This window comes from Varanus komodoensis, unplaced genomic scaffold (assembly GCF_004798865.1).
Source record: "Varanus komodoensis strain SLA01 unplaced genomic scaffold, ASM479886v1 scaffold26, whole genome shotgun sequence".
NCBI lineage: Eukaryota > Metazoa > Chordata > Lepidosauria > Squamata > Varanidae > Varanus > Varanus komodoensis.
The window spans coordinates 3692897-3716637 of NW_025335684.1; the positions used below are offsets into that span (position 1 = coordinate 3692897).

The following is a 23741-nucleotide window of genomic DNA, read 5'->3' on the forward strand; positions in this document are numbered from 1 at the left end:
CCAGGGACCATCAAAACACTGCAGGTACTAGACAGGAGCAGGTTTGGAATGCAGGCAGCTCAGGAGACATCGGAGAATAAGGTTGAGAGATTAAATCTTTCAGCTGCTTTTGAAATATTAGCCACCTCAAACATTTTATGGACAGGTGGCCTAGAAATATTTCGACCTAACGAACAATGTCAATCAGTCTGAAGTTTTTGCAGCTGACTGTCAACAAGATATTGCTTCAGGTGGAAAGTCCAAATAATTGCTGTTTGCTTTTGAGAAGCGGATGCGTCTTCCTAAACTGGCTGTTCAGGTCCCTTTCTTGTGCTTCTTGGCACCTGCATCCAGAACATGAAATCTTTTGTTAATAACAAGAATCATGCAGTGTGCTAAACCTGCAGTAGATAACAGAAACCTCTGTTGAATCTTGATTTTTGCCTTCACGTGGGTACTGATACTTGAGAGAGGTTATTTAATTGAGTTGTTTACAACTCCCTGACAAGGCAGACTGCAGCAGGCATTGTCCTTGTCTCAGGGAAAAGAGATGGGTTGTCCTTAATGGGACAGTGCACAGTTAATTCACTTTTCCCTGGGTAATCCAGAACATACCTACCTGATCACTCCCTCCATAAAGATGTAAGTAATCATTCTCTGAGAAGTTTGGGAAAGGCCCTGTGGGTCTCACGGGTTTCTTTTGTCCCATGCCTGCCTCTTGCCCACTTCCCCAAAAAGTGCCGAGAGATGTCTTACAGCACTGAAAAATCTCATTGGCGAGAATGAGGGCGCACGGAGCTCCATCTGCGGTTCCCACGGGGAGCAGTCTCGGCATGTCAGCGGGAGACTGAGAAGTGACCCTCAGAATCACACTTTCATCCCTGTGCTATTTCGGAGCCCGTGGCCTAAACGAATGAATTTGGCAACGCGGCTCATTCTGCTGCGTGGATTATCTCCTTGCTCCCCACTTGAAGTTGTACATCAAGTTCATTCCAGGAATAGCATGCGCAACTTGTGACTTGGCTCATCATGAAAAGCTGAACTGTCTGAGCTATCCACTGGCCGTGTGCTCTGAGCCAATAAACTGCCTTGTCTTGCAAAAATTAATCAAGGAATTAACGCCATTCAGCATGCAACCCGAGACATGTTTTCCCCAGAAGCTCATCCCCCTGCGTCTGATGGAGCCTGGTTCCCACCTAATAATTCCCAAGATTGTGCTGTACCAGTCTATGCCCTGTATCTCGGCCCTCCCGAGATATCGATTGAGGTCATCGTCTCAGGCAGCAGATGTTGGGTGGTGGCAATAAAGTATTGGGGGAGAGAGCTGTGGGCACCACTCTGTTCCCCCTAAGCTCACCTGCCGCCTTCAGGAATCGGAGAAGGTGCTGTCCCATTGGCAGTGTCCAGGAAAGGTCCAGCTGCCCGGTCTGGTGACCTTCAAGGTTGAGTGGGGACGAGAACACAGAACTGCTGAGTCCCAATCCATCAGCTATTTTTAAACAAGCCTTAACACGACTAAAAAGGCCACTAAGGGCCCAATTCTGTACTCAGAAAGAAAAGGTATGCGGCTCTCAGCTTTTTCTCGTCCAAGCTGAGCCAGGATTGTGCCCTTAAAAGAGGAAAATCTTAACAGAGCAATCCTATGGTGTGTGGGAATGTGGTCTGGGGTTGTAGGATACCGTGGCTTTCTTGTCCCAGCGCTGATGAAATATCTGAGACCAGGAAGGGAAAATACCCACCACCCTTCCCAGCTGCCATGGAAAGAAGATCTGTCACAGCAACCTCGGAAAAGACAGAGGGGGCGCAATGGCGCACTGTTAGCCCCTGCCACAGGTTTCCAGCCCCCCAAGAAGAGTCCAAGAATGCAGATATCAGAAGGCATCAACCAGCCAGTCGGGGGCAGAAAGGGGAATGGCCGTGGGTGATCAGCCTGTGAGTCCATTCAGCTGAAAACAGCCATGCTTGGAGGATCAAGGAGCTCCAAAACCTTTTGCCAGCAGAACATTATGAGGAATGGAAACTTCAAAATCTAAAGCATTAAAAGCACTTCATTTTAAAAGCGACATTAAAAAGATGTCTTCTAAAATCCCCTACAAGCTGAGAGAGTTGGAAGGATTTTAACAACTGGGTTAGTCGATGAGAGTTATGTGCAGGGTCTTCTTGGATTCATGGGCACCAGCAGGGGCCCAATCATGCCGAGTGCTGGCGCTGAATCGCTGGCTAGTGCTGGAGGGAGAACGCCAAAGGGCGCGGACTCTGGTCCAGTCACGTCTCACGTGATGCCCTTTTAAAGCATCCCAGGTGGCTAGGGAAGGAAGAACCCCACAAGAGCACATGTGGTGAATTACAACCCCGAGAACTGCGACTCCTGCTCTCATATGGCTGCAGCTAATTGGATTTTCATCATTCTTCATCAAGCGATGGAGTTTATTTTAGCCACCCCCACTTCCACTGAGAAATGAGCTTCACGTGACAGTAACGCTGGGACACTTTAAGCACGCAACATCTGCTTGCCAGGCTGCCAAATGCAAATTGTGCCTCCTGCCCTGGGCTGAAAGACTGTTTTTATTTATGATGGTAGGATGCGGACCTCACAAATCTCCTGCCTGAGACGTGTGCAGCCCCCTCCCGGCTGCTGCAACCCCCTTTCAGATACAAACATATTAAAGTGTTAGGGACACTTGTGTGTCTAAGAATAGGAACCTGTGTGTTCTTCACCTTGTATCTGGGACAGGTAAGCCCCTTTTCCCAAGCTGGGACAGTGGGGTGCTGACCACCCACCTGTGTGACTCACAAGTATTCCTCCCCCAATATCAGCCCCATCTGAGCGAAAAAGCCCCACCACCACGGGGCCAGGAGGACGGTGAAAAACCCCATGTGGCAGGTTTGGGGCCAGCAATGACATTAGGGTGCAGCTTTGCCACCCCCCCTTCCTGAATTGTACCAGCAATGAGTGGCGAACATGAGTGAAATGTTTGGATAACGCTCCGTATCTGTCCATCCTGCTCACTTCTTCTGGGGGAATGCATAAAAGGCTAGAGTCTAGCACGGCTGGATAACTTCAGGCCCCAGGATCAAATCTGGCCCACTTTTCATCTCCCACGATTTATTTATGTTTATACTTGTATGCCGCTAACTACACCAATTGGAAACTCTAAGCAGCTTACAATAATCAAAATCACAACCACGAAAACAATAAAACTATCATATAAAACAGTAACAGTATAACAGCAGCCTTTTAAGGATGTAATAAGCGATAAGGTCAACTATATAGTCCAATATATAAATATGGCTTGGCAGGATTCCCTTAGTGGTCACGTCTCCTTCCCCTGGACCCACGCCTTTCCCTCGGAGCACGATCTCTCCAGTTATCGCCCAGTTTCCCTCCCTTCTTGCCTGCCACCCATTCTAAAAGTCTGGAAATGCCTTTCCTAAGAATTCGCTGCAGGCGAGAAGTCCCGCAGAGAAGAAAAGCCACGGCAGCGCCTTTTGTCCCCGAGGCCCGCCGGACGCCCGCCCCAGGTGCTCCCCCGCAATTTGGCTCTGGAAGGAGCTCGCCACACCTAGACAAGCGGTTACGAGATCCCCGGGGCCGCTCGCATTCTTCCGTCTGTGTTGCACTGCTCGGTGCCCCGTGCGTTGAGCTTTGATCCCTCGCCTCAAATTAAATCCTAAGCCTTACGCTATTGTCCTGCTGACGGCGGGTGCGCCAGCACAGAAGAACCCTCCACGTTCAGGCGCGGGCTCACTACCAAGCCCCTCTCGCTGTTGCGGGACGTGCTGCGGTTCTCCCAGCAGCCGCGTCCCCCTGCCCTGCCGTCCGAGGCAGCGTTAGCAGCTGGCCCGCCTTCCTCTGGAGCCCCCTGTGCCTGGGACGCCCCCCGCGCCTCCGCGCCGCGGTCCTGGAGCGCCCGCCGAAATCAAGGCAGGGAGGGCCCGCTGGTGCGCCGGATCCCCCGGGCCGGGCAGGCTTTTGGCCCTCGCGGGGCCCCGCGCCGCGCAGGTTTTGCTGGCGAGCATCGATCCTGATCGGCCCTCTTTGGGAGAAAGGGCCTTTGCAGGGCGCACGCTCATTTCGCCTCCTCCGCTGCTCGCCCTGCGGGCCTGAGCCCCGGCACCTTCCGCGGCCCGGCGCCCGGCCGCCCGGCCACGTGGGGGACCTGCCGCAAGCAGCGGAGGCCCCGCCCCGCCGCCGTCGCCCCGCCCCCGCCCCGCCGCCTGTTGCAGGCCCCGGCCCAGGAGGCGGGAAAAGCGCCCGGCTGCGGGGAAGGGGGCGTGGAGAGGGGCGCTCTTAAGCCGCGGCCGAGCGAGCCCTGCGAGGGAAGCGGTCGTCGCGGCGCTCGGCTCGCCCGGAGGAGGAGGAGGCGGCGGCGGCGGCGGCGGCGGCGGCGGCGGAAGGGAGCCCGAAGGCGGCCGGCGAGCACCCCCGGGCCGCGTCCTCGCAGGCTGCCGCGCATCGGTCGCGCTCGGCGCCCCCGGGAGGCAGCGCAGCCGCGGCGCGCGATGCTGAGGAGCTGCGGGAAGAAGCTGCTCCTCTCCCTGCTGGGCTCCATGCTCACCTGCTTCCTGGTGCTGGTGGTGGACCAGCAGCGGGGGCAGGTGCTCAGCCTGGGCGGCGGCGGCCCCGGGTTGCTGCTGCAGCCCTTCGACAGCGGCCGCGACGCCGCCGCGGCCGCCGATGGCGCGCAGGGCTTGCTGCGGCAGCTGCGCGCTGCAGGGTCCGCGGGGCAGAGCTTCCAAGAGATCCGGAGCTTCACCGATTACTTCACCAAGCTGACCCGCGGCAAGAGGGAGGCCGAGCGGTCGCCTGCCGGCGGCGGCAGCCCGGAGGCGCCGCGACCTCCGCTGGAGCAGCTTGCGCCCCGGGACGTCTTCATCGCCGTCAAGACCACCAAGAAGTTCCACCAGTCCAGGATGCAGCTGCTGCTGGATACGTGGATCTCCCGCAATAAGGACATGGTAAGTGGGGGGCTGGCGTGGCCCCGCTGCCCCGCTTCGGGGTGGCTCGTGCGCGGCCGGGGCTGGGGCTGGGGCGGCTGCTGGGAGCGGGGCGCCCCCCCCCTCGCCGTGCCCGACGGGGGAAGGCGCTCTGCACCGCCGCAGCGGAACTCGGGCCTGGCACGCGTCCGGGCGGGCGCCTGGGGAGCCCGCTGCGGGAGGGAGAGAAGCCCATTCCCGTCCCGGGTCGGGTCGGGACGGGCAGACCCCGCTTCGCCGGCCCCGGTGGTGGTGCGGGGGGGGCGGTGTCTTCCTCGCGAGGAGCTGGCCCTGGGCGATGTGCGGCGGGCGCCGGCGGGGGAGCGAGGCACGCGCGAGCGCCCCCCCCCGCGCGGACGAGCCCGCGCCTGCAGCCGAAGGGAGGCGGCCGCGCGATGCCCGCCCGTGCCAGGGGAGCGCTAATGAGCAGGCAGGATGTCGCCCGGCGAGTCCCGGCAAGCCCGGCGCCTTGATCCGCGCCGCCCCCGCCCTGGCCCCCCGGGGAGGGAAAGTGAGGCGGCTGCCGCGCCGCAAGCCCGCACGGGCGCTCCCTCCGGGCCGCCGGGCGGGAGCGGCGACTCCGCGCGCGCTCGGAGCGGGAGGCTGGCTCGGCACGGGGCTGAAGCGTGGGCCCCTGCCCGACCCAGGGAAGGCACTCTGCACGTGCCCAGTGGCCCCTCCCCTCCCCTCCCCTCCCTCTGCATCGTTCCCGTTTTCCAGCTCGGGGATGCAGCGGGGGATTCTGGGCTCAAGCCAAGCTTTGGAAGCCTAGGCCAGCCTTCCCGAAAGCGAGTGCTCCCTGGATGTGCTGGGCGGCCGTCCCATCATCCCCAGCTCGCCTTCTCCTGCCAGCGCTTTCTTTCTCTTCAGATGAGCGAATGAATTGAGTGGGGCCAGCGATGGGCACCCAAAGCCAAGATGGGTTGTCCGCTCTTTGGTTTTTCCCAGCACCTTCCTTCCTACACAGTCAGTCAAATGGGTCTGCTCTAAGTATGTGTGAATGAATGTGATCGGCGGGGCGGGGGGGGGGCGGGGGGGAGTGCAAGGTTCTGAATGGCACAGACGTCTTCGGCAAGCCAGCTCACTGCACGGCAGCCTTCTTGATCTCTTGCTAGAGGAAGAGTTCTGCCTGACTTCGAACCTGGCTGCCTACACCAGCAGAAGCTGATGCATATGTGTGTTTTGTCTTCTGGCTAAGGGAGCACATGCTTCCCCCAACCACTTGCCCAAGGGAAAGCCACAAGCTGGATGGGGGTGCCACGTGACCCTCCAACCTATGTGCCCCCCCAGAGAAAATAGGACAATTCACCTGTGGGGGCCGGCACTCTTGCAAGGCACCCCGCTTGCCATGGCTTTAGCAATCCTGAAATACCCCTAAACAACCATGGGTTATCTGAGGGTAGTCCAGCATTCCAACAACCCCTGTTGCCTGGGTTCTCATGGCACAGCAACCCGTGGCTAGTTGGGTGACTGAGAGTGCCGGGCAAAAATGGCACCCACAGGTACCTGGCCTGATGCGGCATCCGCCACCGGTAAATGCAGCCGCGCGAGGGCCGTCCTGCTGTGCAAAGCAGGTACCTTAATTGAGCATTAATTCCCCCGGGAGCCAGAGGACTGTCCTTGTCCGACGAAAAACAGAAGGGAGGCTGGAAAGCAGAAAGTGCTGTGATGGGGATGCTTTGCATCTGCACTTTTAAACCAGTTTCAAACTTTGGTCAAGTGCCATGGATGTCGATCGAGGGATGACGGCGATATTGTTCTGCAAGGGATTAAGGATCCCTAAGCTCATGCTTCGGAACTGGCTTCAAACCTGGTTATAATGTGGAGTGTAGAGGAAGTTAAAGAAAACGCCAGGACTCTGCCACCTCCTGCAGCTGAGCTTTAGGAGCAGATGGAGAGATTCTGTGGAATGGACCCGGTTCCCTTATCGCATCTCTGTCGAGAACATGCAGCGGCCGCCCTTCCCTTTGAGCAGCTTTTGAGCCAACTTCTCTGGGCTCCCGGCAGTAGCGATGGAGAATTCTCCCTTTTCATCCCCAGAGATGCCTGTTTATTCCACCGCCCACCACACTTCCCCCTCCCCTACTTTTTTCTCAAGAAGACTGGGTATGGGGCCCATGAAATGCGATTTGTGTCGCTGGACTGGGCTTGTCAGATGTAAAGCAGAGACTAAAGGCCTGGCTGTTTAGCTTAAAGAAAAGAGGAGGGAGAGAGAGTTCTCAGGCTTGTTCAGAGCAAAGGGGAGGGGGCGAAGAACATCAAGTTCCTGCCCACCCCCTCCCCTCCCCTCCCTAGAGCTGGGGCTGGTATTCACGGATGACCCACAAGTCATCAGCGAGGGAGGCTTGGAAAGTTTTGGGTTTTTCTTTTAAAAAATACTGTTGAAATGTATTTATCAAGCAGTCCCAATGGGCTTTTCATTCCTGCTTTGGGGTGTGTGCTTTATTTTTACGGATGAAGAAACTGAGGCAGAGAGAATGACTTAAGACCCCTCAAGTGTCAAGATTCCAACCTTGTGGACCGAATTAGCATCCAATGTTGTATAGATACAGCTGGATCCCTGCATGGGGTGGTGTGTGCGTGTAGATCCACTCAGTGAAATAGGTCTTCTCTGCCAAGAGGCAGGGGAAATTTTGCCGTTTTCCATCCATCGGGTGTAGAAGTGTCCAGGACCACCCCACCCCTTGGCAAGACCCCTCAGAGCTGGGGAAAGGATTCTCAGGTTGCCATCCAAGGAGACCAATGCCTTTTTTCTGCATTATTACAACCGAAGCACTAGTTTAGTGAACCCAAGATTCCTACATGCCCTCTGAGAAGCCTGTCTGTTAACAATGTGGACTATCCCCTTGACCAATCCCATGGAGGTCAGTGGAGGACTTATGTGATAACCTTGAGGCCTGGATACAGCAGCAAAGGTGGCAGCGGTGGCCGCTGAAGTCTCCTGTGCCATGAGGGGCAGAGGGCAGTGCAGTGTATGATAGATGGAGCCAAAGGGTCACAGTTGTCCACAGCAGCAACCCATTGTACAGACAAGGAAAACTGAGGGAGATTAACTTTGAGACCATGCCTGCAAAGAAGAGGGTAGGGCAGGGAGCGATCCCTCAGCATCACAGAAGAGCCCTTTGGGCCCACATTTTTCTGTTTTAGCAGCAGTCCCCACCCCCCACCCCCGTTGCACAGAGAAGAGAAATTAGAGCCAGTCCCACACAAGCTGAATCAGAAAAGACTGAGAACTCCCAAGCTCTGTGGCTAGTAACCTCAAGCTGTTAGTGCCAAGCGGGGCCTGGCTTCTTTCTTCATGCAGTCACTTCAACCCTCCCCTTTGCTGCCTCTCTTTGCTGCTGCATTTGGCGCTGCCCCAGGCAGAAAAAGGTGGCAGCACAGGTTACAGAGCATGAGCACGTGTGCTTGCCCCTCTGCCCTGCTCTCTCATGCCGTTCGAGGAGCTTCCAGACCCCAGAGGCTTCTGCTGTTCTTCCATTCACCTTTGCTCCGTGCTGCTGTGCTTGCAGTGGTTTCTTCTGCTGCTCCCAGCCCCCTGCACGTCTTAAAAAAATGCCTCCGCCAGGTGAGCGATCTGGTAGGCGAGCCCGGGAGCCCGGTGCTGCCTGCTCCTGCCTGCTGCCCGCGGTCCTGCCCAGCCAGGAGGTCAGCCCGCTTTCGCCCGGAGCGGTCCTGGCCTCCTTCCAGCCCCTCCGGAGCCCGCTGGCACGCTGCTCTGTTGGAGCGTCTTATTTCTGAGTGTGTGCCCGGATCTTGCGCTGCCGGGACTGCATGGGAATGTGGGAGCCAGAGGTGGGGAACGGCCCCCAACACCTACAGACAGCCCTGAGAACGGTTCACCTTTTCTCTCCAAGGCAAGGTCTTTCTTCTGGGTTTTTGTTCCACGTCGTTTGTCCTTTCGGCTTCCCAGTGCCTTGAGCTCGGCTCTCACGCTGTCTCCCCGGGCAAGCTAACAAAGCCCCCTTTCTCCCTGGGGCTGAGAAAAGACTTTGCAACCCGCTTGTGTGGTGCTTTTCCGTGGGAACAGGGCCGTGGGGGGGGGGGGGATGCAGGAGAGGGAGAGCTGCAGCTAGCAATGGCCAGGTCAGGTTGCCTAGAGATGGAGGGGGTGAGGGAAGCGACCGGGTGCCGGCCTGACCGTCCGCCGAACGGCACTCCTCTTCTCCAGCACTTGAGGGACGAGCTTCCGAAAGGTGGCCGAGCCGATCTGGCCTGCCGAAATGCTCGGCATCGCGCCTCTCAAAAGGGAGGCGTGTCAGCTCCGTGGAACGTTGTGCCTGAGGAAGGCCAAGGCGTTTTTCTTGCACAGGTCCGCTTGGCTTGCACGTGAAGGGTTAGCATGCAGAGCCCCTGGGCCGAGGAACCAGTTTAACTTCCCAGGAGGCTGTGGTTGTGATGGGCATGGTGTAGAAAGAGGTCAGACGGGGGGCTGCAAAGGGAGCCGTTAGTGCTGGCCCCCTCGCTGTGGAAAGACCTCCTTTGAAAGGCTCACTGTAGTCTTTTCAGCTGCGGCCAAAGGCTTTTGTATTTTCCCTGGTGTTTTAGCCCCCCAGCTTTCAAAATGGGTACATTTTTAGATCCTTGCACTGTTGCTGTTTTTTGCCTCTTGGTTCCTACTTTGATTTTCAGTTATGCTTTTATTATTGGACTGTATTTTGTGGCTCTAAGCTTGGTCTTGTGAAATGCCCAGGCAGCTTCAGTCTGTGGGTGGTATAGCAATGGGATGAGAAGGGACCTTTCCAGACATTGGGGTTTCAACTCCCATCAGTCCCTGCCAGCATGGCCAATGGTCAGGAATGCTTGGAGTGGAGCCGTTTTCTTCCCAGCCCTGTGCTAAGAACCTCTTAGGGTAAGGAGAGCAACTTTGCAGAAATGATGCCCAGGATTCTTTGGGGTAAGCCAGCACTGTTAAAGGGGCAGGAAAGCTTTATGGGTCTAGAGGCTTATTCCTGGCTAGCAAAAAGTAGACTGAGGTGGTTGGTCTTTGCTATGCTCAGCCTTTAAGGAAGACTTCCTCAACCTGAGGTGCGGATTTGCTCTCTGTGTGCCGCCTGGAGCCAAACTAGATTTTCCCTTCATGACTTTGGTTTGAAGCAGATGATTCGGCGCATGTTTGCATGTGATGCCTTTGGGTCATATGAATCCACTTCATCTTGAATCAGAGCTTTGGTCTCCCCAGCCCAAGGACTGGTGGAAATTGCTCCTCAGGCTTTCTGGCAGGGGGTTTTCCATCCTTCCTTGGAGTTGCCCCGGAACCCAACTTGGGAGCTGCAGCATGCAATCCTTGTTCAGGGCTGTGGACCACCACGATGCCACCGCTGCTCCCATCCTCACACAGGGCATGGGGCATTTCAGTAGATCAAAGGAAAGTGCCATGCAAGGTTTCTGCACCGAGCGGCAGGTTGGACTAGATGACCTCTAGGGTCTTCCCAAATTCAAAACATGTTGGTTCTGCAAAAGACGACAGTCCCTCTTGACTATTACTCATCTGAAGGGCCTCACTTATTAATTGGATCAACAGAGCAGCCAGGCTCCTAGGGTCTTTTTGTTTTAACTGTTAGCTTCTTACCAGTAATCATGCCTTAGCTAACTCTGCTTACAGGGAAAGGACTGGGCTTAGTCATCATCACATTAAAGAGGCAGATGGCTGGCTTTTTTGGTTTGAAGGGTTTGCCCTTCCTTTTCTCGCCTCCCTGTTCCTCATTTGCACAGTTTCTCTTCTCCCAGCAGCTTTGGCATCATGAACTCTGGGTGCCTCAAAGCAGTGTGGGAAATTCCACAGCAATTGCCACAAGCACCTCTGGCCGAGGCCAGCTGGGCCAACAGCCCATGCATCTTTTCAAGTTCCTTCATGATTCGAGATCTTCCCCCACTTCACTCCACTGTGGTGCTCAAACTGTGTTTTTCCTGTTTGAAAGATTAGTGCAAATTGCCCTCTTTCTCTGTCCCTGCTCCACTGCAGCTGTGCTGTGTCCCATCATGGGCTGTCCATTGTCTAAAGCACATTTCATCTCTGGTGAAAGTGACTGGCTTTAGGAAAAACTTTCCAGGGTCTTTCCAGGGTCCCTGGTCCACTGGTAAAGTCCAGAAAACTTCGCTCGTTTCACTGATGTTCTGACAGTGGCTTTACTTTTGAAGTAAGCTTCCGCTGTGGGTCCATGCGTCTTTTCAATGGGGAAAAGAGTGTCTGGGTTCAGTTAACAAAATTTTCCCCATTCAGTGGAGAGGTGACGAGGCAGGGAAGGAACTGTCCAGGGGGCAGATCTTATGGGCAGAGGGAACTGCACCTGTTCATAGTGTCATGTCATGAGAGGGGGCAGTGAAAATGTGGAAAGTCACATACAAATGTGTTCCACTGCATGGGCCAGACACTGCGTGTGACTCAGAAATGCACAGGGGGGTCATTGTGGATTGCAAAAACACTCTCCTGCCTAGACATCAGTCAGTATATAGGTTTGTTTGTTTGTTTAAAGCTTTTATAGACCATCCTGTTACGAGCGTCTCGGGACAGTTTACAACAAGCACAGCTAAAAATGGCACAGCATCCCGCAATTCACAATAAAATCACAATTAAAACCAATTAAACATTAAAATGCTGGGAGAATAGAAAAGTTTTTGCCTGACACTGAAAGGTAAGAACTGTTGGTGCCAGGTGGACCTCTCTGGGGAGTGTTTTCCACAATCGGGGTGCCACCACAGAGAAGGCCCTCCTCTGGGTAGCCACCCTCCTGATCTCCTTCAAGGAGGGCTCCCGAAGAAGGACCTCCGCCTCAGATCTCAAGGGCTGGGGGGGCACACAGGGGAGAAGGCGCTCCTTCGGGTATCCCAGACCCAAGCCGTTCAGGGCTTTGTAGGTCATCACCAGCACCTTAAATTGGGCCCGGACTTCAACTGGCAGCCAGTGTAAGCGATAGAGACTGAATGTCAAAGATGCATTTGTAAAACTGCGTTTGTTTCCCCTTGGGTGCTGCCGGTGAGGGAGATCCTGGAGAGGGCTTTCGGTGGCAGGTGTCCCATAGTGCAAGGAGTGCCTCATGCAACAGGACAAGGCCATGGTAGTCTGATTGTTACATTTTCAATAGTATTAGTAATCATATTACATGCAGTCTGCCTTTTTTTCCCTTTTCAAGGAACCCAAGGCTGCTTACCTGTAGCTAACAGGCCATGCTGGGTTCAGACAACATAGGAACTTCCCCCTCATATCATGTTGTAGGAACCCGGGTGAAGTGGCGCATATACCACCTTGGAATCTGGTGGAAGGAGTTAAATGCTAAACAGCCATCAGCTAGACTTCTCCCTGCTCTAGACAACCTCCCACATGGAGGCAAAATCCTTCAAAGCAAGCCCTTCTCTTGCTGCTGCATTCAGAGCATTTCCAAAAGGTGGCTGCAAGAGCGAAACCAAACATCCTTCCTTCCTGTGGTTGCAGCACGAGGTACAGGCAGCTGGCTCAGCTCCGGGGTTCGCTGCAGAAACCGCAAGCCCAAGGGCTGCAGTGAAGTTGCTTATCTTACGAATGCAGAATCGGCCAGATGTGTGGGGTGGCAGACAAGAGCTCCTCTTTCCGCCTGACCTGGAGTCCTAAGGCCCGTGGGTGGCGGCATCTCGAGTTGCCTCCATCTCTCTAGAATGACTGGCACGTGCAGGTTGGAGTGCCCACCCCAGGAAGCCCACCCCTCGCACCTTCTTTTAGCTACTGCTGCATATCAATGAGCCTTTTAACAGCTACCTTTGGTAGTCTATGGCACAATCCTGTGGCTGCTAGACAGGGTCCAGGTGGCCCTAGGCAAAGTTGGAGTCCTAGTCTGATCCTGGAGAAGCGGTCCAAGGTTGAGGCTGGGACGCTGACCCAGAGCACCCTCCTTCTGTCCTTTCTGGCGCAGGCTGTGTCCTAACGTACTGGGAACACGCCCTAGAGATCCACCTTCCTATGGCCTCTGGATGCTGTTTGGGAAGCCATAGGAAAACGTGGAGACTTGAACCACTACCCCACACTGGCTTTCCAGTGGGGGTGGGCCTTCTGATTGGCTGAGCTGCTGTGCCATCACAGAGGACAGTCTGCTGGTGTTTCCTGAGATGTCTTCTGGGTTCTTCCGGCCAAACTGCTCGGATCCAGAGGAACAAAGGGGAGAGAGAGAGAGACACCTTAGAAGGATGGGGCAAAGGTCTGCAGGCAGCTTGAGGCCCAAGGGGTTCGGCGGAAGACGAGGCGAAGGCCTGGAGCAGAGTGGTGTGTGCTGTCGCGACGGGGAGGGCTGCGATCCTCAAGCGGGACACTCTGAGCTGCAGGCACTCCTGGCAGGACCCTGACCAGGGCCTTAAGGAAAACCCCAAAATGCAGGCAGCAGGGCTGCTGGTATCAACCAAGTTCCTTTCCAGTACGACATGTCTTTTGAAAAGTGCCTGGGTCTGAATGGCCCATTTAGAAGGCTGCCGCTCCAAAATACTTTGCATGACAACAGAGAACAGTCTATTATTTCTGGAAAAATTCATCTCCTCCTGCCTACTTTGAGGGCTTCGGCTACACTGGGGGGGGGTGATGGGGGGTGCTAAGAGCCCCAGCCCCCTTCTTGCACCCCGCCTGCTTCTCATCCTGGTTTGAAAGCGCCAGCCAAAACCCTAGCTGCAGGGCAACAGTTCTGGCTCTGCGATTTAGCTTTGGCTCGGTGCATCGTCCCCCTCCGGCTTCCCGCCCCCACCACGCCGAGCCCCTGCACCACGGAAACACCCTCCGCGACTCAGCAAAGCTGCTAATAACCGCTTTGGGGTTTGGTTACACATTTCTAGCAACTGTCGACGCCGCCGGCGGTGGAACACTCCGAAGAGGGGGAGAAGCTGTTTTGTTTTCAGCGCTAACCGAGAGAAGTCCTGAACGAGCGGAGCAGCACGGGGGGCACGAAGCCCCCTACGCCGGGGGGCAGACGCACGGCTGAGCCGTCGCACCCTGCCCTGGCACTCTGTCCACCAGACAAAACAACCCGTCCACCGCCACGGCTACCGATTTCCTGTGCTGCAGCCACGCCAAAGCTCCTGCCCAAGAAATTTTGGCTGCCGTGTTTCTTCCCCACCCTGATTTCTTCCTTTGATTTCGACCGGTCTTCCCCAGCCGGTACCCCCAGCAGTGCTGGGCTGCCAGTGCACTGGGCTGGAAGACTGGTTTGGGTGGGTCGCCATCTTTCCTTTTCTTCCTGCAGCCCCCCGACCCCCAGCTGCACTTCTGCTCCAGCTTGGGATGATCTAGTCCTGAAGAAGGCTCATTATTCCCAACCTAACCCTCCCTCCTGCTTGGGGGGGCGTCCTTGTGTTTGATGCGTTTGCATAAATGCCTGGGAAGCCGCGGGGGTGGGGACCATGTGAGCAGGGTGGAGAGGGGCAGCAGGATGTCTCACCAGCCGCGGGGGGGGGGGGCAACTTCCAGATGCCAGTTAATCCGAACCCACCAAATTCCTGCCGAGTCAAGAGGATTTGCCCTAACAGGATCATGCAGGAAAATGCCTCTTATCTCAGTACGTGGTGCAGCATCGGGTGGGAGATCCCCCTGCACTCGGGGTGAAAGATGGTGGGTGGTCTGCACAGCCTTTGTGCCCAGCGCTGGAAGTGAGCTGGGTTGGTCAGGTGACCCTCACCTCCCTGCCTTACAGTCCGGTGTTGGAAAGGCGGGGGACTCCCACCAGAGGTGCTTCGGGGCATTTCTTTGGGTTGGAGTTCTCCGAGAAGTTAGTGCGGCACCTAATTTTTTTTAAGTGCAGTGCCAAGAGCTAGGCCTCCATAGCAGCCCTGCCATCTTGGGGGCAAGCAATTGTGTCGCTTCCATCCTAAGCTAAGAATCGGAGACGGGCTGTGCTACGCCGGCCTCGAAGTGCGTTGAAACAGGTTGCAGTTTGCCCAAGTCTAGGGAGAGAAAAGCTGTCTGTCCATGCTTGGGGAAACTCTTGTTAAAGCGTGATTGTAGGGACGGGCATGGACCCAGAGTGATTCCGGTGGGGCCGGGGAACTGTGTGAAGCAGTGGAGATCCTGAGTGGAGAACATTGTACTGGTGAAAAATTCCCTCCGTAATGCCATTTGTTGGGAGTTTTGCCTTCAGCAGAAATTAGCCGGTTGCTCCATCCAGATCAGTACTGGCTACTCCATCTCTCAGCCAGAGGGTTTTTCCTAGCTCCATGACATGGAGCCAAGCACTTTTCTGCAGAACCGTAGCTCACCGTCAATGCCGGAGCCATCTTCAGAAACCATGAGGGCTAGAAACCTGGGCTGTCCACAGCTGTAGAGACAGATTTCCCAGTGGAAGCTCTCTCACACGCACACACAGCCCCTGTACTCTGCCGCCTCTCTGCCCTATGCTCCGCTTCCTGAGCGCATGCTTCATTTCTTTCTTCCGTGAGGAATGCAGAGTTGCCTGCAGGGCAGCACATACCTGAGCAGCTGGGGCTCCCAAATTTTCACAGCACCTTGGCTGCTTTCCCTGCCCCGCGGGGGAATTGCCGGCTGGGGTGCATGGCTCTGTATGCGCACGTGGCTCATAAAGGCCCTTGCACACCTGTATGCAGAAAAAACAGACTCTGTTTACTGTTTATACTCCAAACACAGGTGCCGGTTCTTCCCTGCTTGGCTGGATCTGATGCTCAGCCCTGCTCCCCAGTTCTGGCCGCTCCACCGTGGAGCCTGCCTGCAGCGGCACCTGGCCAGGGCTGTGGGTCAGGGCTCCGTAGAAAATTCCAGCGCATTGAGCCACATGCAGGGTTGTGAGGTTCCAAGCACCAGCAACTGCAGGAGCAGGAGAGTCCCAAGTTTTCCGTAGCTTCTCCGTAAAACAAACAAATATCTCCACTTTTCCCACAGTTCTGCACCTGGATCGTGTGGAACGGTGGGGGATTTGGGACCAACGGAAGGACTTGGTTAGGTTATGGAACTTGCTGCCTCGAGTTGTTGTGGTGTCCAGCTAGTGAGACAACTTTAAGAGGGATTAAAGAAATGGGTGCATTTATTTGTCATGCTTATATCCCACCCTTTCCCCTGCATGGGATCCAAGGCAGTTTGCCTAATCCTCTTTCTCACAACAACCCTGTGAGGTAGGCTAGGCTCAGTCTGTGACTGGCGCAAAGGTACTCAGTGGGTTTCATGACTTAGCGAGGGCTAGAATGTGGACCCCCCAAGTTCAACTCCAGCCATTACGTCCCACTAGCTGGAGCAGAGGGCTGCCGAGGGTTTCTCGTCTTGATGGCTACCTGCTTCCTTGAGGATCGGGGCCGTAGTCGGATGCCTCCTGGGGTGGGAGGTGGGGATGAGGCGCTGCTGTCTTGGGACTTGCCGCAGAACGACTGGACCTGGGTGCAGGCGGCGAGACGGAGAACAAGCACCTGACTTGGCCCACGGTTCCCCACTGCCTGCTGCTCCACCCGCCATCCCATCCTGGGGGATGCTCCACGTTGCAGTCCCAAGCCTCCGGGAGGCACTGGGCTGGTCCCAATCAGCATCGCCTCTCCTGAGCTGGGTGCTTTACTGCTTTTCCTTCAAGCATCGGAGTTCGCTTTAGACCGAGCAGACACGGATGCCTCATGGCGAGTCAGACACTGGGATGAGGCAGTCCTTGCTCCCTGCAGGGCAGAGGGTCTGAGCAAGCTGCCGGCGGCCCCGAAGCCCCTGAAATTTGCTGAACCCTGGTGATTTGTCTCAGAAGGAACCCGGAACCCTTCCCTTTGGGGTCCCCTTCCTATTCTCCTCTAAACACCTCGCCAGGGTCCTTCCAGCCCCACACGCCGCCTCTCCCGAGACCCTGCGTGGCGCAGTGACGAAACCGCTCATCACACGCCGCGGGCCATTCAGGGAGGTGTGATAGCGCTTGAAACCCAAGTCCTGGAGCAGCCTATGTGGAGCATGGGGGGGGGCGGCGGGGGGCACCTGATTGCACTGTCCCCACGGGGACCATTAAGAATAAGAGCCCTTAAAATTACGACCGGTGGAGTCTTCTCTTGAACGACAACACAGGGGCAGAAAGAGAGAGGGAAAGGCACCCATGGCTTTTTATGGGGGCCCTCTAAGCACAGGGGGAGTGGTTGAAAGGGGATCGGTGCTGAGCTCCCGGGGCCTTTACCGCCTGTAGCCGAAGCTCTCCGGGCAGGGCGCCACACTGAAGTCCCCCATCCGGCCTTCAACCAGGCCTGACCCTGCTTAGCTTCCCAGGTTGGGCAGGATCAGGCCCTTCAGGCTGAGATGTGTTCCTGCATTCATTTATTTATAACATTTCCATGCCGCACCCATCACCGAAGCCTGCATTGGTCTGTTTTGTACACAAGGACTGGATTCAAGGTCTGTGTGTTTAGTAAACAGCTCCTCTCTGAAGCAGCCAAACAGAAGGCTGCGGTCCCCCCCCCCCCCCACCTCGGCATCAGTGACTTTTCCAGCTGTCTAGGGAAAGATTCAGGGAAAGAAATGAACTGTGAAGGCCCAGCCTGGCTCCTCCCAGCCAGGACGGATTTCAGAAGTGCAAACATGATCACTGTTGTTCCTTGATTAAAGGAGCTACTCGGGGCTTGGATCATCCCCGTGGCTGGTGCTAAGCCTGCTGGCAGATGTTAAACCCCTTTCCAGGGCAGCATGAATCAGCTTGTTGTGTGTGGTTGTCTCTTTGATGGAGCATCATGGAACTGATTTCACTGGTGGAAATGCTGGTTTTCCAAATGGGGAGCAGTTGCAGGAGTGAGAATCAAACACCAGAACTGGATTAGCAGTGCTAGACCTGACCAGGGAGACCTGGTCTTAATCTCTGCTTAGCCCAGGTAGCTCCCTGGCCGAACCCGGGGCAACTGACCCACTGAAGACAAGCAACCTCACAGGGTATTTGTTGGGATAAAATGGGTCTGTTTATGCCACCCGGATCTCTGGAGTTATCGTCAGATGTGAATATAAGCAAATAAGCAGAAGATGTATCAATTTAGACATATCACATCAGGCCATATAGCTGCATCAGGTTTTACAGGGGTTGGGAAGGAAATGGAAGATACCAAAATCAGCTTTAGACTATGTATGTATTCTTGCATTCTGCTCTTCCTCCAAGGCAGCGAATATACAGTGTGAGGTTGAGAAATTATCCTATTTTATTTTCAGAACAACCCTGGGAGGGAAGCAAAGTTGAGAGCGAATGTTCAGCCCCAGCTTCATTTAAAACAAAACAACAAAACAAAACAAAACACTGGGTGAGATTTCTTTTCTGGGGGTATTATAATGCTGGGCTCACGCAGGACTGTGTTCATTCGAAGCACCCAAATTCTGGGCCAAGAAAATCAAACGAGCAGTCTAGCCATGGCAGTCTGAACAAAACTACACAAATCAACACCAAGCTTGCGCAAATGTTTATTTTCCCATAAACGCACTTGGTTTTGAATGCCTCATTCCAAGCCCAATAAATACTTGAGGTTTGGAAGAAACTGCAAGCTGTCCACATGGTGTTATGTGTCCTTGGGAAGGGAGCGATGGGGTAGAGGGCGGTTTGGGGGCGGGCATGGAGACCCCCCCCCCGCCACAGGCTCCAAAATGCCTTGGCTGATTAAGACAAAAAGGGTTTCATCCCTAGTTAATATGTCAGCAATTTAAAAGAAACGGACATTGCTCATGGACTTTGAAGAGGCTGTACTTGAATGTCTTCTGCAAATAAGAGCTGAACCTTGGCTGCTCTGCAAGCCCCAGGCTTTTACAATATCACCGCATAAGAGCATCAGCTGGCCCAGATCAGGGGTGAACAAGCTGTGGTCCCTCAGGTAGTTTTCTCTACAGCTCCTTTCATTCCTATGCTGCTAGAGCCGATGGGTATTGGAGGCCAAACTTCTGCAGGGCCACCTATCCCATGTGGCACAGGTGGATGGAGGGGCACAGTGGAACGGCGTGGAGGGTGGGGAGGGGGCAAAGAGCTTGCCAATGTGGCAGGTTTTCATAACCATGAGAGCTAGAAACTTATGCTTCTAAAATCAGCGTGAACCCTCCAAGATTCAGATCCCTTGAGCTGCTCAAAATAGTCACAGCTGTTGGGGAAAATGGCTCGGCTGGGATTTTAGGAAGACTTCTGCCAGTGTGCTAAGTCCCGGAAGGATTGCTGGTAGCCCCTGGGGTGCTGACGGATTTCACAAGAACTGTGCTGCAGGTTACATGCACGCTGCTTATTTCAGGTTGTCTGCAGCCTGCCAAAGTTCTGTGCTCTTTCTCTTCCAGAGGAAGGAACATAATGTAATGCAATTCTCGGACTGAAGAGGTCATGGGGTTAATTGTACCACGCAAATTTGCTTCAGTTCCTTCAGCTGAAATCTGCTGTCTGTGCAGAAGTGGGTGGGAGGGGAAAGATTTCTTCTGCATTGGCAAGTTCCTCTTGTCTCCTGCCATCTTCCTGGAGATATTTTCGTCGATCGCTCTGTAAATGTGGCTGCAAAGGGCCAGGGCAGAATTGGGTGAACAGCTCTCTTGGTCTTTTGCCACCTCTGTCCGGCTCTCGGAAAGCTTTCTCTGCTTTTTGCTGCTGCAGTTTGGACGTCTTCGTTGCCAGGAAGGGGAAATGAGTCACAAGAGAAAAAGAGAAATTAGGCGGGGGGGGGGGAGTGCTGTTGCTGTCGGACAAACTGGCGTGAGCCACACTCCACACCACTTTCGTAGCGACCCAGCATAGAACTGGCCCGCACTCCCAACTGCTTCATTTTCAAGAAGTATTTGGGGTTTCAAAGGCCAGCCCCAAGTAAATTGCAGATACTTTTGCCTTCTGGAACCTCTGATCTATCCGTGTATGTTCCCCTAACTTTGCCTTGCATGCAACTAGCTAAACACTTCTTTCTGAGCAGGACTGGCAATGCGCATGCGCGGAAAGTGTGGTGCATGCGCATTCAAGCGCAAGGGAGCCGATAGCTGGGCCGTTCGAGCTGATGCTGGTGTGCTGCATGTGTGTTTTGGGGTGCTTCCCAGGGTGAGGAAAGAGGTTCTCCCAGGACTGGAATCTGCTCGTCAGCCCAGAACAGAGGAAGCGGTGACGGAGGCTGTTGCAAACCCAGACGTGTTGCAACGCTGCCATGGCCCCTGACGGGCGAGGAAGTGATTCAGGGCCACGCTCAGCTCTTTGGTGGTCAAAGAACGGGGGCGTTCAAAGCACGCCGTGGGCCCTAGTTTTAATCTGGCCTCGAGGGCAGAAACTGAGCCAGGAGTGCAAAGCAACAGTGATCCGTCGATCGATCCGGCCAGGCTTGGAAGTGACCAGGTGGAGAGCCCAAAGTCGTGTTTTGTGGGCTGGCGTCTCCCTGTAAATGTGTCCCACAGCAGCCTCTAGAAACCCGAAGGGCTCACAGGGCCTCTGTCTGGCCTCCGTTCTGCGGGGCGATGCTATTGTTCTCGGAGTTCTCGGCATCCTGTGTTTCTTTACACTGCAGCCTTCAGAAACAATGACGCTTCCTGCGTGTCCAGGGTCCTCGGACAATGCAGGGTACAGAGTAAGCAAGGGGAGGAAGAGAAACCTTCCCCCGCTTTAGCTCCAGAGAGTTCCCTGGTGGGGACCGAACAGCAGCTGAGGCAAAACCGCCGTGGGATCTGTCTTGGAGGGTCCATCCCTCATTGGAAGCACATGTCCGGTGCATGCGGAAATGCCCCCCCCCCACTAAAAGGCATCCCTGTGGTGGAGGCACCAGAAAGCAGACGATACTGCAGACGGTCCAGCTGTCTAGCGATGATGGGTTGTGTAGTAGGATACCTCTTGAGGACACTGGGTTGGAGGAGGCTGCCGCAGTCGATTCTGGACTGAATGGAACATTTCATGTACTCAAGAGGCACATCATTTGATCTCCTCGCTTGATGGCTCGGACGATGGGGTGTGTGCTCAGTTCCTCTGAGCATGTGCAGAGTGCAGTTCAGCACCACAGAGGAACTGTCAACAGCCGCCCTTGTGTCCATGTCAGAGCAGCGTTGGAGGCAGAGGCTTTGGGAAGCCTAAGCCCTTCCTAGAACCCAGAGCAATTTCATCCCTTACATTACCTCCTGATGAACCAAGCTGAGCTTTGCTCCCAAGGAAAGCAATGAGACTTATGCCCCAATTAGCCTGCCCCTTCGTTTCGCCCGTGTGCAAGGTTCACCATGGCCGTGCGCTGGCTGCAGATCATCCTCATCATCTTATTTCCACTGCATTTCTGTACCACCTGCAGCTGATGCTCTCTGGGTTTTTGAGCATCAGCTACAGGGCAGCATAGAAATGCAATGAAAATAATTGTCACCCATCCAGATTTCAGCCAGGCCTGACCCTGTTTAGCTCCCAAGATTGGGCAGGATCAGGCACTTCAGGCTCCATGGAAGCTCTATCCTGATGGGGCTTGTAGTCCAACCCGACAGGAGAGCGACAGACTGGCAAGGGCCAGTCAAGGACAAAGGAGGGCTGGCTTACAAGAAACAGCCACTGCTGCTCGCGAGCAAGCGAGCTTGTCTGCCAGAGAGGGATGGGGTGCGATTGTGTGGCGATTTTAATTGAATTTCCTGGCCGGGTTCCTGCAGAGAGGCAGGAAGGCAGCAGGGGGGCGGGGGGGGGTGCAGGGAACCTGCCCAAGCGTGATTGTTCTGGGGTTCTGGACAGGCCGTTCCCTTCCTGATCAAGGCAGCAGTGGGTGGCAGCCACTTCCAAGCATTGCTTCCCAACGTTGCCGGGTCTCCTCCGGTCGGAAGGACCCGGTGGGTTTCTCCCGTGTCCCAGCGGGCTCGCGGCATCGCCCCCTCCCCTTCCGCCCCCGGGGTGCAAGTTCAGCATCCGTGGCATGTTCAGGATAAACTGCCTCGCCTCCACACTGCGCCATAACAAACAGCAACTACCCTCGGCCCTAATCTCCCTCGGCCTATTTATAGCCGCAAATGGATTAGCTAAGGGGCTATTTTGGGAGGCAGCGAAGGCCCAGCCGCTGGAGACAGCAGGCCTGATCTAATTCAGCAAACATTTTTTCCATGAAAAACGAAAATCCCCACCAGGGGCTGCAGGCGCATTCCGATCCCACTCCCCTCTCCTGCTTCCGCTCCTGCCCCGAAGCCGGTGCCGGAACGCCACGCTGTTCAGCGCTGTTCGTGGAGGGGCGGGCGCACCCTGCCCGGCGAGAGGTTGCTCCGCGACAGATCTCCCCGGCCGAGTGCCACTGCGCCCGCCGCCCCGGGCAGGATGAGCGGAGGGGCAGCCGTGGGGGGGCACAGGCCATGGGGCCGTCTGCGGGGCTGCAGTTGCTCTGCTCCTGTGCCTCTTCCCTCCTGCGCTTCAGCTGCTCCTGTTGGGTCTCCCCCAGGTCACTCTCACGATGACCCTGTGAGGTAGGCGAGGCCAGGAAAATGCTCACTGGCTCAGAGCCACCCGGGGAGCTTCACAGCTGAGCAAGAATTCGGATCGGGGCTAAGCAACGCGTGCGCCGAAGTCGGCCTACAGTTCCCAGCAGCCTTCAGCAGACTGGGGATGATGGGGTTGTAGGCCAGAGCACCTGGAGGGTCCAATCAGATTTCAGTCCTGTAACCCAGGCTTTCTCAGTTCGATGCCCCACACATGTTTGGTCCCAGCAGTCTCAGCCAGCGTGGAATTATGGGAGATGTAGTGCAAAGCCAATCTGCTGGCCACTTTTGGCACGTCTTTCATGGGCCACAGGCTTTCCAAGAAGGTGCTTGCAACATTCTGAGCCTGTTTGAGAGGGGAGGGAAATCGGCATCTCCCCCTTGGTATGAACCACTAAGCTGCTATTATGGGAGCACCCAAGGGCTGCCAGCTTGTCCCCAGATGTTCTTGAACCCTTTGCAGTCTCTTCCCGGGAGGACACAGTTACGAGTCTGGCCAAAGCAAAGATGCCAGCGGCTGCCAAATGATGCCCAGCTGTGGTCAATGTAGAATCTCCAGGAAAAGCAGGCACATTCCTAATTCTCTGCCAAAAAACAGTAGTTTCTGCAGCTTGCAAACATCTGCACATGAATGCCCCTCGTAGGAGGGGCAAAGAGTTGTGGGGACACAAGCATTCCCCACACACAGAGAAACATGCTCAGAATCTTAGCTCTGTGCCTCCTTGGCACAGTCTATTTCTGAGGTGTCTCTGCACAGTTTATCCAATTTTTAAATCCATGAGGACTAGCACCTTTCTTATTTATGAAGCACGGTAGACTGGAAACCATCAGAATGCTGACTTCGGTATCCATAGTGTCAAATGGCATTCCTGCATTGGACTGGAAATCAATACGCACTGTTGTGAATGATGGTTGACCAGACTACTGGTTTAAGATGGGAGGTTGGCGCCTGCTTTTCCATCCGGAATACCTAGATCGTGAATTATTTTCTGCAAGCCTTACTTTTCCCTTTAACCACAAGCCCACTTGCCCTTTCCCCTGACCCATCTTATTTTCACCCTGTTTTTGCAGCCATAAGGACTAGAACCTTGCCTTTTAAAACCAGCAAGCCGGAGGTGAACGAGAGAGGATGCTGCAGTCCGTCTGGCCCATTCTTCTCCTCTCCCTTTGTATCCAGGGCGCCTGCCGGGTCCGTCCGCTCTTCCTCCCTCACAAAGCCAGTGATTAAGCCAAGTTGTTCCAGAGGCATTCGCTCCCTGCCCGCACCCACCCCTCCCTCAGCTCTGTTAACCAGCCCAGCTGTATGCTAATCGAGAGCAAACACGGCTTGGTTCCCCTCTTCCTGCATTAAGTTGGCGCAAGAATCTATTGTTAACAAGGGCATTGCTTTCCCTCCCCACCGCCCACTGAATTCTTCTGCTGGGGGGGGGGGGGCAGAGAGAGAGAGAGAGAGAGAGAGAGAGAGAGA

The 23741-nt window shown here is 55.2% G+C and overlaps 1 protein-coding gene across 2 annotated transcripts in view; it reads left to right on the top strand.

Moving 5' to 3' along the window:
* The first annotated feature begins 4482 nt into the window (after positions 1-4482).
* Positions 4483-23741, top strand: part of LFNG (LFNG O-fucosylpeptide 3-beta-N-acetylglucosaminyltransferase) — a 28222-nt gene continuing 8963 nt past the window's right edge. For both annotated transcript variants that reach the window (XR_006415050.1, XM_044433424.1), the window contains exon 1: positions 4483-4938. Coding sequence is in view for 1 of the 2 variants with exons in the window: in XM_044433424.1 (XP_044289359.1) it covers positions 4483-4938 (456 nt within the window). In the remaining variant the exon portion in view is untranslated. The remainder of the gene's footprint in view (positions 4939-23741) is intronic.